At 47.8% G+C, this 17800-nt stretch overlaps 1 protein-coding gene across 4 annotated transcripts in view; it reads right to left on the bottom strand.

Annotated features, from left to right (window-relative positions):
• The window catches only part of LOC135828403 (catenin beta-like), a 42002-nt gene extending 25452 nt beyond the window's left edge, over positions 1-16550 (bottom strand). For 2 of the 4 annotated variants that reach the window (XM_065340853.1, XM_065340857.1), the window contains exons 1-4: positions 16367-16550; positions 14227-14503; positions 4545-4579; positions 3540-3643 (exon numbers count right to left, since the gene is read on the bottom strand). In XM_065340853.1, the coding sequence (XP_065196925.1) occupies positions 3540-3643; positions 4545-4579; positions 14227-14251 (164 nt within the window). In that variant the 5' untranslated portion in view covers positions 14252-14503; positions 16367-16550. Of the gene's footprint in view, positions 1-3539; positions 3644-4544; positions 4580-14226; positions 14534-14577; positions 15109-16366 lie in introns of those variants that run through there. The other 2 variants (XM_065340854.1, XM_065340856.1) reach the window with 2 other exon arrangements.
• Between the last annotated feature and the right edge of the window lie 1250 nt (positions 16551-17800).

Here is a 17800-nt window from a genome sequence, read left to right as displayed (position 1 = left end):
TTTTCATTTGCTTGAGTATTGACCAATAAATGTACAATCAAACCTCTTTAGTATGAACACTGATAATGTGAACTTTCCATTAGTACGAACTAGGGCCAATCCTATGGTTGTCCAAGCATCTAATCAAGTTAACATTATTCGTTTACAGCGAACTCCTGTAAGGCGAACTTTCGCAAAGATGAGCTATTTTCAAACGTGATTCGAACAAAACCAGCACGCAGTACGAACTGTCGGTCCCCTTGCGTGCGCTAGCCGTCCAGCAGTCACACAGAGTGACACACACTAACAGCGATTGATCCATTTTACCCCCTCACTGGCTGCATAGTGTAACAGTGTACCACCACCCACCACCCCTCGTCCTTGATGTCCTTCTCCGCACCGGCATTGGGCACGTGAAGTCTCAGTTCTTCCTGGAAAGCACCGTCCAGTTCAGTTCAGAACTGTCCAGTTCTGCTGCAAGCTCAGAAACAGAAGAAAGGAGTTGATGGACTGGTTAGCCACTCTGTTGGTCTAACAAAAGGACTTGATTTTCCCAGGAGAATGGACAGAAGACGATCTGCCGTGTATACGGACAGCTGACTGACATCATCTGTGGATGTCGTGCACCCGCATGCTGTGTCTCCAGGCCATCAGGGTTCCAGCCTTCACCTCAGATGACATCCCTTTGGTTGTTTGTTCCCGATGCGTTTTCCTTCGCACCGCCCTTGTCCTCGGAACCAGCTACGTCGCAGGACACTTCCCTGCACGCAGCCTTCAGCTAAGATGACGCCCGTCGGGTTTTTTGTTCACGATGCGTTTTCCTTCGCACCGAAGCTCCTGTCAGTTCCTTGAGTACGGGAGCAAGGGATATTTGCTGGAGCTTTCGAGACACACCAACATAGATGATGCTGCTGAGCACCACATTAGTTCGCAGCAAGAATATGATCAGCTCAATGATCGAAGCAAGGACTTCCAGATACTGCTAGCAGCCATGAGGTCTCCTAAGTTCATGTAGGAAAGAAGATCAGAATTCCCTGATAGCAATCAGCACTTGAATTGCCAAACAAAATGCCCAGCGCAAACACAGCAAGACTGACTGCACTCACATTGCACAGAAGAAGGCACTTGCAGCACCGCAAGGCAGGCCGTTACTCTTGACATCGCCGGAGCGAGTTGAGAAGTTGACATCACAGCCGATGCAAACCTCATTTGAGCAGCAGACTGAGACAGAAAAGGTACTCATGAGCCCAGAAAAGATGCTCATGAAGACTAGAACATCACCAGGCCAGCTAGCTAAGATACCTGACGATCTTCTATCGTCACCTGCATCACAACAAGGTGATCTGCAGAAGACCACTGTACTTGTGAAGAGTGGAGCCGACGCCAACTGCCATGGCCGGGGTGGCAACACACCATTGCACTATATACCGCCATCCAGGGGTAAGACGATCTGTGCCAAAGCCTCCTCGATGCCGGTGCTAAGAAGGACAAAACTAATACTAGTAGGTATGGAGGCACACCATTGCACTATATGCCGCCATCCAGGGTTAAGGCGATGTGTGCCAAGCCCTCCTTGATGCTGGCGCCGAGAAGGCTTCACACCATTGCACTGTGCTGCCGCCGAGGAAGGTAAACCCAGGTGTGTCAAGCACTGCTCGTTGCAGAGGCAGACTGGAACATTGAGAATGAGGCTGGCGGACAGACAGATGCCATTGGACATGGCGAGAATCTACAGTCGCCGTTCAATTGCAGAGCTCAGGATTGGAGAAGGCCGCTGCAGAAACATCATGATCCCTTAGAAACATCATGATCCCTTTACTAAGTGTACTGTGATCATGCACATACAAAGCCGCTCATTTCCTGACGGATGCAGTTACATCATGCACATACAAAGCCGCTCATTTCCTGACGGATGCAGTTACATTGCAGCTAAGTATTACCTGTTATCAATATAATGGTGAAACGAATGTCAAAACCTACTAGCCGAATATTCTTCGACTTAACGAATGAGCGAATATTCTTTTGGTAACCGAGATGACATCACACGCCCTCCTCTCAGTCATTTGATGGATATTGTCATTATTATTAGGTATGACAATCGGTAGTGCCACATAAAATGTACTGCCACATAAGGCTACTTCGAAGTTCATACATGTTATGTGCAACATTGGCAGTCCAGTATGAACATACATGTGTGTGTATGCAGTACAAAGTCACAGGCAGGCTGTACGCACTGCACTGTACCGTGTCAGGATAGCGTGTCAGGATAGCGTGTCAGGATAGCCCAGTCGAGTAAACTGTACAAGATGTCTCTTTGGCAGACCATTCAGTGTTACTTGCTATCACTTCATTGTGATGGTAAAGCAATCAGTGTTAGTGTCAACAACTCTGTGTGACTGCTAGACAACTCTGTGTGACTGCTGGACAACTCTGTGTGACTGCTGGACAACTATGTGTGACTGCTGGACAACTATGTGTGACTGCTGGACAACTCTGTGTGACTGCTGGACAACTCTGTGTGACTGCTGGACAACTCTGTGTGACTGCTGGACAACTCTGTGTGACTGCTGGACAACTCTGTGTGACTGAAGTTTTCAGTTACTGTTTGATATTCAGTATTACCATTTGCTATCTTTTCTATAAATTTATCCTTGGCTCTCCATCCGACTCAATTCAATCTTACCCTTGGCTATTCTGTGTTACCATTGACTGTTCAGTTTCACTGTGGATACTAGCTCAATGTTCCTACTGTCTATTCTCCAGTGCTAATGTTGCCCATTCAGTGCCACTGCACCCCCACCCCACCCCCCCCCCCTCACCCTCACCCCCCCTCACCCCACTCCCAAACTCGGGTGTCAGCCCCGTAGCCTAGACCATACTTACTTTCATGTAAATTACTACAGTCTATGCTCAGTTGAGCCATCGTGTATACATTGGTATACTGTGCTTGGTGAAATTCTACTTTGAAGTAGCCTGGTCGTTCGTCGACACTCTGTTCTTCGGCGCTCTGTTCTTCGGCGCTCTGTTCTTCGGCGCTCTGTTCTTCGGCGCTCTGTTCTTCGGCGCTCTGTTCTTCGGCGCTCTGTTCTTCGGCGCTCTGTTCTTCGGCGCTCTGTTCTTCGTCGCTCTGTTCTTCGGCGCCCAACAGTACTGCGTCCCAGCCGTCCCAGCTGGGGCGGCTGGGACGGCTGGGGCGGCTGTGGCCGCCCCACTTTTTCGGCCGTTTCTTTTTCTTTCTTTTATTTTTTTTGGAGCACACTGCAACAAAGCACGATGATCGCAGCTCAGCGCAAACGTGGCAAATAATGAAGCATCCGTGTCCCCAATCGTGGTTTGCTGTAGAATCAAAAAGTCTTTCATTGCAGTTACACTGAAATGGCACCAAATGCCCGGAAATGTTTGCAATTGGCTTCAATTTTTGAATTTGTTTCTGGGGACGGTCCCGCATCCCCCCCCCCCCCCCCTTCCATGGCCTCCCCACCTCCAAAGTTGGTGCAATAGGCCTGTGTAGGCAGTGCCTGGGAATGGCGAAGTAAAGACTCTAGTTAGGATTAGCTTACTGGTCATTCATCGGCCCACTTGGCCATTGCTGCATGGCCAATTGGATGCGACTCTGCTGGTCCAGCAGCTGCTTGATGCGATTCTCGGCTTCTGGCTGCGCTTGCTGCATAAGCAAGCGGGGACGGAGCACACACAGACAACAGGAAAGTCAGGAACTGAGCACAAGGATACATTTCACCTGAGTACACACACACACGACTTGTTTTCAATACATGGTCCACAACATAAAACTCCATGCACGACTGACTAGAACGTGCACGGCATGACACGGGTCAAACTTGCTTTCAATTGACTTCCGGCGTACAGCATGCACACATTGTACTGAAAATACAGAACCTTCCCTGGTGGCCATATCCCGTCCCCGGGGAAATTTGCTGAAGAGAAGCTCAACATTCGCAGCACAATTTGCGGCAAAATTGCAGGGAATTTTTGACAGTTTTTAGTTAACCTCAACTTGGATCAAGTAATGCGCCTGTTACCCATACGTACAGACTAGCTTCTCGGGAGTGACAAGACCTCAATCATGTGATGCAAGCACAGTCTTTCAATATTTCATGCAACAAAGCTTCAAAAATCGCGGGGAAATTGCGGTAATCACGGAATTAGAAGAAATTTCTAAAAATCACATAAACATTCGCATCTGAGGGATCGCTATTTTCCCCGGGGACAGCTAATGTAGTGTGATGGCATGCCAAGTACTTGTAATGCCAATGGTGAACAGTGACCTCACTTAAAACATAGCCAGTAAACAGTGCAGTGCTGTTCAAGAATGTTGGTACAGTGAAACCTGTCAAGGCGACTACTCGGATAGGGCGACCACCTGTCCTACAAGGCCACTGGAACCAGAATCAAGGGATGCTCTTTCCAGTCAAACGACCCTGGATAAGGAGACCACCTGGTAACAAAGATAAACGTTTCGAAGGTCCCTAGAGCGGTCGCCTTAGACAGGTTTCATTGTATTAGGCAGAAAGATCAAGTCAGTCCTTGGCATGATGATGACTTACACCGGTGAACTGCATCTGCCCACCGCCCGGGGTCACTGCAGGGAAAACGGAGGGGGAAATCATACACACACACACACACACACACACGTACGCGCGCGCGCACACACACACACACACACACACACACGCACAAATACAGCCATCATGGGGTTAAAGGCTAATGGTACGATGCACTGGCTGCTGTCTAAGCTACTAGTATACGTATACACACAAGATGGACACACACACATACATACATACATACATACATACATACATACATACATACATACACACACATACACACATACACACATACACACACACACGCGCGCGCACCACACACACACACATCCCATCCCAGGGTGAAACATACACATGTGCCAAGTGCCCTGGGGGGGGGGGGGGGTGATCTGGGTGAATGTTGACGGCCAACAGCCCTCCTGAGGTGTACCTACATCACTCACCCACCATGTACATGTATGCATACCAGTGTCTGCTCTAGGATTTCAAATCAACCGGGTACGGTACATTCAAGTGCGGCTAGTGTACATCAGGGAATCTTAGGACTTCCTGGTTGAGTCCCAACCGGGTCACAAGTGACCAGGTGTTCTTTTTCCAAATGGGTCCAAGTACCCCCCCCCCCCCCACTGGGCGACCTGGCTCTGGAGCAGACACTGCACACCATGTAGGCAAGAAGCACACAAATCTGCAAATGCACTGGATGTGCACCCACAGATTTTTTCTTGCAGCAATGACAGGGACAAGGTCTGAATGTACCAAATCAAGACTAGCGCCCACACAAGAAAAGACAGCCAGCAGGCCAGAGAGAGGCCCTCTCTCTAGAGTGGTGTGTGCCACACATCGTTGTCATGTGACTAAAATTACGTGTGTAGAAAGTGATCATGGTATGTGGACAGTGGAACCAACATGGCCGATATCATGTGACCCATAGATGCAGGGGTTGAGTGGAGTTGGAACCAACATGGCTGTCCTATATGGTCATCATGTGATAGGTGTGAAACCACTCTATACTGGTGAATGACATCATTACAGCTACTACAGTGCTGGCAACTGAAATCCGATCCCCTGCGCAGTGCCCTCACAGCGCAGACCCAACACGGGATGGTAAAACTATGAAACAGAGACCGCTAGAAAGTGAGCGCACCGCTAGGCAGTCGGATTTCAGTTGCCAGCACTGTAGTTCTGCTACAGTATAAAGATGACACGCAGGCTGGAAAACGGTCCGGGTTTAAGAACAATTCAGGCTAGATTTACAGATTTAAAAACGCTTTTACCGTTTTGTACATATTCCCACGTGGTGTGATCGCATCGTTCAGTGTGATGCTCCACGTGAGTAAGAACAAAACGACTAGCATTTCAACATGTTAGAACAAAGCTAGGCTACGCCCTGAGCCCCTGTGTTCTTCGACGCCCGTTCATCTGACTGTAATACTGCTCCTGATACTAGCATGTATACTAGTAAATGACACATTGGCTGGTTTGGTAAATGGCACATTGGTTATTCTTCCTTCTTTCCATGTCGTATTGTTTGAATAAACCCGTTTTGAGTAAATGGCACATACTCTTAATTCAGAAATTTCCAGTGCCCAATATTTTCGGTATGAGGGCAACAGGCCAGGTTAGGTGAACAGAAATTTTAGGCACAGAGAAGCAGTTCCCTGTTGGATTATGTGTGTTAGTGTTTGTTCGGTTTATTGAAATTTTAGGTATGAAACAAACGCACCGAAAGTATCGAAAATAAAAGTACACCGAAAATTAGTGAAATTACAGAAGTTAACTTTTCACAGCTGCTCCTAATACAGCTGCTGCTAATAAAACTGCTGCTGCTAATAATACTGCTGCTGCTGCTTCTAAAACTGCTGCTACTGTTTCTAATACTACTGCTACTGTTGCTGCTGGATGCATGCCCAGGCTAGAGTTTAAAGTAGGGCTGAAACGATCGTGGATTTTCACGTATCGATTACTCTTTAGCTTAACGATCGAGTAATCGATTATAATTGTTAGCAAATAGAGTCATAATTCTGTGCAAACACTACTCTGTTTCCACAAACTATGCCTTCATAATACCAACAAATCTGCATTAGTGAAAGGGTAGCTCCGAAACATGGCAGTTTTGAAGTCAATTTAACCTCAGAACATGAACCATACCCCTGGCAACTGCATACTCCCAGCGGAAACTGATTCAAACTTCACAAAACGAGGGTTTACAGCACTTTCTGGGCAAATTTAAAAAACGCAAAATAATCATAATCGGTAATCTAAACGATTGCTGGATCGTTAGAGTTATCAAACGAGTACTCGATTATTCGGTATAATCGTTTCAGCCCTAGTTTAAAGTGACTGGTACACTGGATACCCCTTTGGGTACAGCTCTGCAGATGTCAGTGCATAGCCATGTGTTACAAGTGCATGTAGCATGCACCCTTACACACCACCACTAACAGATATTAAAACAGGACATTTATAGTATAGCGAGCAAGCACCCTTACACACCAACACGAACAGAATAATAAATCTGATATTAAAACAGGACATCTATAGTATAGCGAGCAAGCGCCGTACACACACCAACATATACAGGTACAACCAGAGTGCTGAGACATGATCTACAGCAATGGGCATCTGAAGTGGAACTGTGACCAACTAAGCATCACCATCTTCCACTATCCTCAGATCTCACTGCAAAATTACTGAAATTCTTAGTGTCACTGGCTGACTCTGAGATGGTATGCACTCTGTAGTGTGATGCCTGGGGAAGTCAGAGCACTCCTTATGAGTAGTCAGGATAGCCTGCTGTGGGTGCTGCATTCCAGAGCACCAGGGGAGGGAGGCTGCTCGCTCCCTCTCCAAAACTTAGTGCCTAACTGACACATACGTGACATAGCATGGGTAGGGAGTGTTGTCGCACCAGATGAACAAGATACCACATACCACAGGAGGCGGGTTGTCATTACGGCTCTGAGGACTAAAAGGAGGCCGCTTTCAAGTTTCAAGCTTTCAAAGGGTCTACTACGGGTTTTAGGACAAAGTGTCGCGGGCCGACATGCACACCTGCACCTGACAAGGCCTTCTAGCCATATTTGGTGTGGTCGACTCCCCACCCCCTTGTGTACGTTGAGGGAGCTTTTAACACAAGATACGTACATGTACATGACCAGTGTACATGATTGTACACTGGTCATGTACATATTCAGGGTATAATTACTACGTTCGCCGCTCCTGTGACAATCTTAGAAGCTAGAGCACAAAGAGCATGACACTCCTGCACTGTGACTTGGGCCAGTAGTGATGAACAATACCAGATACAACAATGGAGAACAGAACTGGACAACTACTCCACGTCCACATCACCTGTGCCAGATACTGTCTACAAGTACAAGCAAGCAGCATCAGTGCAAGCTGTACAAGCCCCCTCCTCCCCTCCCTTCCCTATTTTCTAGTTGTGGACTGGGGTCTGCAGACTTCACCATTCTGAAACCAGTGGTATGGATGCCAGTTGATGGCTGGATGTGCAGGCTGCACCACGCTGAAACCAGTGGTATGTGTGCCAGTCCATGGCTGGATGTGTCCAAGATACTGAGACAGAGCAAGCACTAGCAGTTCGCTGCATCATGCTGTGTTGAGTGGAAAGTGAGCTGCACATCATGCTGTGTTGAGTGGCAAGTGAGCTGCACCATGGTATGTTGAGTGGCCCTTAAGTGCAGTGGCCAGGTGTGCCCAGTGGCTTGTGTCAGCCGCTGAGTGAAGTCAGGGTGAAGTCAGGGTGGTGTCAGATGGCTGGAATGCCTCCCTACTCCCTAGCTACTATTGTGACTTGCCGGGCAGGCAGCTGAGACCGGGGTGTCAGATGGCTGGAATGCCTCCCAAGCTAACCTAGTCGTGTACAGTGTCACAACCAGTGTCCAAGAACAGCATCATGAGAAACCCTATACCATAACACCTGGACAATCCTCTTCCTCTCTTTCCTCCTGTCCTCTCCTGTCACTCACCCTCCATGCACAAAGAACTGATCGGCTGTCTAACAACGCCGTCATCTTTGTAAGTGTCCTATTACTATTAGGAGGCAAAGATGCCAAAGTTCTCCATAATCTCCAGGTGGAAATGTCACCGTCTTCATTAACGCACAATTATAGTCAACCTCCTGAATCACGACCTCGCGTATTACAACTCGCGCGACGAATGACACAATCTTTAGACCTAGCGGTCATTTAACTGAATACTTTCAAACTCGCGAATAGCGAAACTTTCTCACGCACTATCGAAGATTGGTATTCAGAAAATCGACTGTAAATTGCGCCTTTTCTCTCTCTCTCTCTCTCTCTCTGTCCCTCCCCCCCCCCCTTCTGCATACTAGGTGACATAATTCGCATCTTTTTAGGCGCTACACTCTGCGTATATACTGCTCTTGTGTGGCTTCCACGGTATTCATTGTTATTACCTGACGATGACCAAGTGCCGAAACATAAAAATAGCGTAACTGGTTCGGATGTGATGTGCTATGGGAAGGGTGTGTCCACCCGAATTCTGTTCGACTGTAAATGTTAGTGAATTTGAAATTCCGGGGTTGCACCTAAAATAATGTTTACCAGCTAAAATATTGTTGCTGCACAGATCAAAACGACTTATAACTGTACTGAATGAGGGGGTGGGGGACCTCCAGTCTCAACTCCTGAAGGACTGCGCTGCTGCTCCAACAGGACTACTATGCTCTTGCTCCTACATTATTGTGCTTCTCTATATCTCTGCCTGTCTCTGTCTCTGCCTGTCACACTCTCTCTCTCTCTCTCTCTCTCTCTCTCTCTCTCTCTCTCTCTCTCTCTCTCTCTCTCTCTCTCTCTCTCTCTCTCTCTCTCTCTCTCTCTCTCTCTCTCTCTCTGCCCCCCCCCCACCCGAGAGAGAGAGAGAGAGAGAGAGAGAGAGAGAGAGAGAGAGAGAGAGAGAGAGAGAGAGAGAGAGAGAGAGAGAGAGAGAGAGAGAGATGAAGAGATGGGGATTCAAATCAATAAGAGGGTTCGCGGGTTAAATATCCTACACAGTACGCCATGTCATTGCATGAAGCTGCACTTCATAAAGCGCAGGGCTCCAACACCCCCTACAAAACATACAGTAGTTAGTTGTATGTACAATCTGGACCACTAACCCACCATCATGCCACGCAAACACATGGAGTGGAACGGCAAAACAAATTCTTCCAAAACATTCTATCTCAATATGCACCGTACTCGCTTCCAAACCTTTCGGGTTACCTTCCAAGACTAAGACAAGCCTCACCTCCTCACCTCCTCACTTCTCCCTGCCTGATGGTAGTCTCCGCGTGAGCAGTATACAGCAAGCGAGTCACACTACAGACTCTATCGATTTCTCACACGCTTTCACACGGGTACCTGCGCACTGGTGTGACTCCAGCGCTGGGAACTGCTCGACTAGAACAAGGTGAACAGCCAGCCACACAAGGAGAGCTGAGCAGGTCTAACTTCAATTTTGATCCATTCATTCACCACACATGGATATAACTATACTCCAGTGTATCAGCAACAAAATGGAGATCAGCACCCAGTAACACCTTACACCTTGCTCTGTGCGGGCGGTGTGGCCTAACGGAATCCTAAAACCTGAGCGGCGGGCCGAGCCAGCTCAACTACCTACCACAGTAATCCAACTGCCAGTAAAACATAATGACTCTGAACAAAGCTTGCTTGATTCAGCTTCACCACGGCGGGCAACTGAGAGATGAAACTGAAGAAGAGCCCAGCTATATAACTCAATCTCCCTTACACAAGCTGCATCAGAGTAACAAAGCAAGCCTGCTTGTTTCGCAGGTCTACACTAACAAAAACAACAACTAGAAGAAGAAGCTGTCAGTGTAGAGCAGCGACTATGGCCGAGTTGATTTACTAGACAATTCTCTCTCTCTCTCTCTCTCTCTCTCTCCATGGAGTGGTGTTTACAGCTCAGACACTGGACAAACAAGTGAGAGCACCACATTGCCTGGAGACTGCTTTCCACGCCGAACGGCAGATATTCCTTGTCCAACACAGCCTGCTCATACAGCAGAAAGAGAGGGTAACTGGCTACGACCGTAAGATCAGCAGCTGACATGCTAACAGTTATTGCGGCAGTCTGATGTTTAGGCAAGCAAGAACTCAGTGTCAATTACTACATAAAACAACAACAGCACACACACACACACTCTCTCTCTCTCTCTCTCTCTCTTACACACACACACACACACACACACACACACACACGTGCACACTACACGTCTATTGCCGCTATGTGAAAATGCAACCGTGTGCCGTCATCCAACTTCTTGACATCACAGCACCGTCCGTGCCTAACACAACAACTCGCAGATCCTGTCATCAATCATCAACAGATTGTTGATTGCATCAGGAGTTCGTAGAATGTGTTTTAACCCGTGCCCCAGTCTACCAGTAACCATGCCAGAATGCAATACTCATTAACAAGTCTAGACATGCACGCGCACGCACACACACACACACACACACACACACACACACACACACACACACACACACACACACACCCACACACACTAGTGATCCGGGGGTCAGGGCAGAGCTGCAATCCCGCTACTATGCATGTGGCTAGTTCCCCATCAGTGAGTGCATGGAACAAAGCCATTGCAGGGTTCTATAACCTACTCCTCTCTGCCTAATCCAACACAGCCGAGATGCTGCCTGTTCCTGTGACTGTCACTGCTTTGTCACAGTTTCAGATGACGAGAACGAGGGCTGGATGTTGATACAGACTGTTGATAATGTTACTTGTGTGGCTCAGAGTTGGATCCAACATGCTATGCGGATGCACTAGGGCTATCTCGCTACCAATAAAGCATGCACTATGACTCTTGGCCGTGCCACTTTTCACACACAGATCCCCAGTCCACAACCAGCATACTGACTGCACTACTATGTACTGTCTTGTCAATACTACTCCGTCTGCATTTACAATATCCCACACCCATCTTCTCTCTCTCTCTCTCTCTCTCTCTCTCTCTCTCTCTCTCTCTCTCTCTCTCTCTCTCTCTCTCTCTCTCTCTCTCATCCACGACAACAGAGCACCCTGCACGGATGCGATTACCTAATGAAACATATTCCTCCTCTTCTTCTTCTTCTTCTTCTTCGCGTATGTCATGTGATACCTGTCGTCTCAGCCTACGCCCATAGTGCACATACGTGTAATCGGCGTGTACATGACTACTGTTGTTCACATTGACATCCGTTGAGAAGTCAAGCGGCCACGGGGCGCTGCTGGCCTTGCAGCCGTGAGCACTGCTGCTCCATGTTTACAGTGTGTACATGAACTATACAGTGCATGTGCATGTACCGTAAAGTACCAGAGCGCCCCACCATCTCATCCTTTCGTGGTCGTTTTGTGGAGGTGGTCTGCTGTCTGTAGGTCATACGACATGAACCTTGTACACATATTGAACGTTTTGCAGTCAATCCGTACCTTCGAGAGGACACAAGCTCCACACAAAAACCTGCCGAGTGTGACCTTAGTACACTAAGATTCTCACATCGTACACACTTCGTTGCACTCTGCCATACGATTTTCCTTTCTATGGCTGTAAAATGAAGGTGGGGCGCTCTCGCGAGACGGGGCGCTCTGGCGGTACTTTACGGTACATGCTAAAAGCAGAAATTTTCGATGGTGTAATATTTCCGGTATTCTCCAAAATCGGTAGTTCGAAATTTTCGGTGCGTTTAATTTTCGGTAAAAATTATTGTCGGCACCGAAGTTTCCGAAAATAAAACACCACCGAAAATTTCTGCTTTTACAGTACGTGCTAAAAGCAGTAAGGGTGCCGCCGCCGGTCATCCCATCGGATTTCAATCAGTCCACGACAGTACAAACACCGGAATGTCCAACTCCTCTACTCCGTTTGGCCTGGTCAGGTTATTTTTTTGCACACACACACACACACACACACACACACACACACACATGTGCACACGTGTGTGTGTGTGTGTGTGTGTGTGTGTGTGTGTGTGTGTGTGTGTGTGTGTGTGTGTGTGTGTGTGTGTGTGCGTGCGTGTTGGCCCAAGTATAGTTACAGAGAGTTCTGGCACAACACTGGCCTTTCCAATACAAACATGATTGACACACATGCTCCACTCCTGCCAGGCTCTGTATTCTGCATACTCTGGTCGAGTCATTACATGTAGATAAGAAGAAAACAGTTTGATCTATCTCCTCCCCCATCATTCAAACCTGTCATCGCTGTCAATACATAGATATTTGTGCTTGTTGTTAGTTTGACAGCATGAAACAAGGTGGAGGACACTGTGTTCGGGAACAGTGACCTTACTACAATCATCCACGGTTGGTAGAGCCCATAATACCATACGTGTACGTGCGCACATAGGTACAGATTCATGCATAGCCTGCACGCCCAGATATCACACATCAGACTTTCCAGACTGGACGGCTCATCACACTCACAGCCGTAGTAGATTGTTCGCCCGCCCACACAAACACTTGCATGCATGCATGCCATCACTGGCTGACACCATCGTACAGTGACTGCACAGCAGTTGTGACAGGTCCAGCAGGTGACTGATATACCCAATACAGACCCACTGATTGCATGACAAGTTGACAGGACTACCAGCCCACACAGACACCTCTGTCCTTATCAATTTATCAGTCCAGCCTACCAATCAGCGGATCCCAGTGGTGCTTTTTTATTTTGTCCTGTGTCCAGGAGAGAGAACAGCCACCATAATTATGTAGGACTGGACTGTACACACTTTGTGGATTATTTGTCCGGTGTGTCCAGCATAGTGGACAGCCATACGTGAGACTGAACTGTACACTCTTTGGTGGATTATTTGTCCTGTGTGTCCAGCAAAGTGGATAGCCATACGTGAGACTGAACTGTACACTCTTTGGTGGATTATTTGTCCTGTGTGTCCAGCAAAGTGGACAGCCATACGTATGACTGGACTGTACACACTTTGTGGATTGTTTGTCCTGTGTGTCCAGCAGAGTGGACAGCCATACGTATGACTGGACTGTGCACACTTTGTGGATTGTTTGTCCTGTGTGTCCAGGAGAGTGGACAGCCACCGTATGCACAATGTAAGACTAGACTCTACAAACACAGCTGAGCACACCGACAGCTTACAACAACAACAATAAACTATAACAGCTTAAATTACTGTTGTGGCACCATTTTTTTACACAAAGTGTTCATCAGGACCAGACAGATGTAGGCTGGGTGCCCCCGGAGATAAACCGTCCACCTCGTCAACACACACACACACACACACAGCATTTTAGGACATACAAACGCGCGCGCACACCACACACACACACACACATGCGTACGCACGCGCGCACACACACACACGCACACACACGTGCGCGCGCACACACACACGCACACACACATGCGCGCGCGCGCACACACACACACACACACACACACATGCATACGCACGCACACTGTGACATACACACACAGTGACACAGACAAAACACTAACAAAACACGCAAAGAACAAATGCAACGCACACACACACACACAAATACACAAAACAACATATCCAATGCCAGGAGAGAGTGTGTACATAATGATGTGTTCTGGCTGTCAAAAACAGGGTCAGGTGCATTACTGCACACTGTTTATAAAATAATAATCTGTACTTACTTGAACCCTGGGGATTGAACGCCATGACGTCGCCGGCGCAGCTCCGAGCACAGCTACTGAATGCACGTAGTACTAGCAATGAACCGCTAGAGTCCAGTAGGGCAGGTGCAGCACGCACTCAGCCAGTCGAAATCAAAACGTCGAGCCTAGTAGTAGTACAGTATCGATGAAAGTACGCTCCTCACACTGCATGCAGCGCTCCAGAGCCAAACCTCTCTAGTCAGGGACGGTCAGGACGTTGCTGATGCTCCTGATCCTGGCATTGGCGGAGAGACCTCTGTGAATACACAGCAGGCAGATGGCTGAACTGAGTGAGAACAGCAGGCACACGCACAGTCACCAAGCACAAACCAGCAGCAAATCAGCATTTCGTCCAGATCTCCCTTTCGTCTGTCGCTCCACCTGTACTGCCCTTGGGTCTGGCCAGGCGATCAGCGTGCAATTTCCACTGTGCTTGCTAGTGGTGGTGCTTGTGCAGCCAGCGCTCCATTCAATCATCTCCAATTCGCTATTGACAGGTAGCCAAAAACGACTGCGGAGGAACTCGGCCGCTGGTCAAGAGCTCCCCGTCACGCTAAGTAAGCCGACCGAGTGAGAGAACATTCAAACTCGCTAGCTGGCAGAAGCACTGGACGAACTGCGAATCTGCCAACAAATCCTACACATACAAAATTTGTTGTTTGGGGCGCTCGAGTTATAGCGCGCATTCCAAATGAACTAGTCTAATGCTCCAGCGAGTATGGCTCGCTTTCAGTACTTGCAGTTTTACGCTCATTTACGCACGAGCGAACAAGGACGCTCAGCGCTCGATCAACCAACAACCGCGCTGCATGTAGAGTGACATTGTAATGCGTGTGCACTATCTATGCATCTATGTACGTGTTTTTGACTGCTTCGTAGGTAGGTCTACTCGCAACTAGCAGAAGTATTGAGTACATCAGTTCATGGCCGCAAGACAAGAGAGAAACTCAGTCCCAGGTCAACGCTCCTCCGGACCTCCGACTGTCCTAGCTCGCTCTACGCGTGGTCGCAATCGGCAGTGCAGGGCAGTACTAATACTATTAGTATTACTAGTATTACTATTACAGTACTGTCAGTAGTGCACCTACTCACACCACACACACACAACTCACAAGCTGTGCATCGTGCGAGTGAATCACCGATGGCTTTGACTCGTTTGAGTCTGACACTGCAACAGTCTGCAATATACTGCATACATGATGCACACACTTCTTCACGCACGGCTCGGACATCTCAAAACATAAAACAGTAGATCTACTGTGACTACTAGTACTAGTACTAGTCACTACTAGTACTAGTACTAGTAGGTCTACTACTGCCATGGGACATGATCGTTGTCGACATCTCAAACAAGAGTCGAGACTCGCGCAATACGTAGATTCTACGCAGAATGTTACCACGCAAGTGGGAAAACTCTCTCTCTCTCCAGGCCACCCACACGATCTAAGTTACACTCTTCATACGTCGTCGTTGACGTACACTAGAGGGCCGTGCGGAGCTGTTGCGTAGAGCGAAATCCTAACTTCCAACCGCCTACATGACACTGTACTAGTCTGTAGCTAGCAGTACTGCTAGAGCGAGGTTTTATTGATTGGATCATGGAACTCCGCATTTCGTACCAATCACACAACGAAAATATAATGTTAAAAGATCACGATGCACGATCTGCCAAATCAATATTTTTTCTGCCGCCATTATCATTGATTATCCACCAAGGGCTACATAATTTTCCAGATGCACGGCAGGCCAGGGTGTACAACAACAGCGAAATCAGCCGGAAAAGCAAACATTTGATTGCATTGCATAACGCCAGCGCACACAAGTCACAAAATCATTTTCTCAGCGCACACACACCATGGCGCGCGCGCACCCACAGAAATAAAACCTTGATAAGACTAAAAGTAAGCACTACTACCTTGAGCTTACGGCAACAGCCTGAAGAGGGCATACTCCTTGCAATACATCTACAACTCCAGCAAGCTTACTGTTACAGCAATAGTTTCACACCCGCTTTAGCCACTAGTGAAACGCACAATCGGCTCGCTCGATTGGTGACAGCACATTAGCGAGCACGCAAATAATAATAATAATTATTACCACAGTACGCACACGTACACACCTTTTCGGTCGACTGTCGCGAATCCTCCTGCAAACCTCTGCCGAGCACCTCAGCAAGGGCAGAAATGCAACACGACGAGGATTACTAGAGACTCGGTAGAGAGTCTGGACGAAAACACAAGACTTGTAAGTTGCAGCAACTTTCACTCCACAAGGCCAGTTTTTTGTTCTCTTGCAAGTGACTACATCGCATACATATATTTTTTCGTGACCAAAACGCGATGGTCGTATGGATTATTGCATATCATGCGCGCGCTCAGCTGAGCTCACGCCAGGCTGAAACGTCAAGTCTCAAGAGTCAAGTCAAGAGGCGAACGCTCCGGTATCGCACTAGTTGTACACAGACTCGCACGCACCCTACGCTATGCATCTACAGTCTGCCTCTGCTCTCTACACTACAGCACCGGAGAAACTACTACTACATGTAGTACTAGATCTACTACCGTACTGGCAATATATGTTGCCGCAGTGAGGCCATGAAGCGTTACATTGGCACATGTTTGCCGCACGCAGGGCGTTACATGCAAAGTCGCACAGGAGCCGTTACACAGGTTTCTATATTGCCGCAGTCCTTTTTTTGCTATTGCCGCATCACTTTTTTGCTATTGCCGCATCATTTTTTTGCTATTGCCGCATCATTTTTTGCAAACTGCAATGAAAAGATCGCCGCACCCCGCCGGACGCGCGTTACGAACTCAACGAAAATTTGTCGCACTAGCCTGGTCGCGCGTTACGCCGCACCCCCCTGCGTTACGCGTTACGCGGCAACATATATTGCCAGTACGGTAGTACCAAGAGTACATAACCAGGTAAACTGGTTATGTACTCTTGGTAGACCTACTAGTACTTGAAGTTCAACTGAGTACTACAATTAGTAGCTACAGTACTCATATCCTCTAACTACATTAGGGGCCGTCCGTAATTACTAATTATCGAACGTTTTTCACCAAACGAATTATTTCAGTTTAGACCCAACCCTTCCCTCCCTCCCCCTCAGAACGTAAAAAAAGTTTGACATATGCATGCAAATACAACAAAAGTTGCAAGTGTGTAACTGCTGGCATGCATTATGTATCAATGTTTTCTGAAACGAAATTGGTCAACCCCCTCCCACCCCAGAACGAAATTATTTCGTTTTGTGAAAAAAGTTCGATAATTATGGACGACCCCTTACTCCTTAGTCATTACTTCTACTTCTAATTCTATGTCCAAGTACCATGAGTAAGTACAGTCTACAGCTCTCCTCTAGCTCTAGACTCTGGCGGCCGGAGCGGACACGCTGGACTACCTACATAATGTCTAATCGCAACAGAACTCTCAGACTCGTTTGAGTCTCTGAGTGATCCCCGCTCTCAGTATCATGACTCATGTCAAGAAAAGCCAATATCGTATCCATCGATGCATCACAATAATAATATCGACACGTCGACATTAT

The sequence above is a fragment of the Sycon ciliatum genome, chromosome 12 (genome assembly GCF_964019385.1).
Source record: "Sycon ciliatum chromosome 12, ocSycCili1.1, whole genome shotgun sequence".
Taxonomy (NCBI): Eukaryota; Metazoa; Porifera; class Calcarea; order Leucosolenida; family Sycettidae; genus Sycon; species Sycon ciliatum.
This window is presented reverse-complemented; position numbering and strand designations above follow the sequence as displayed.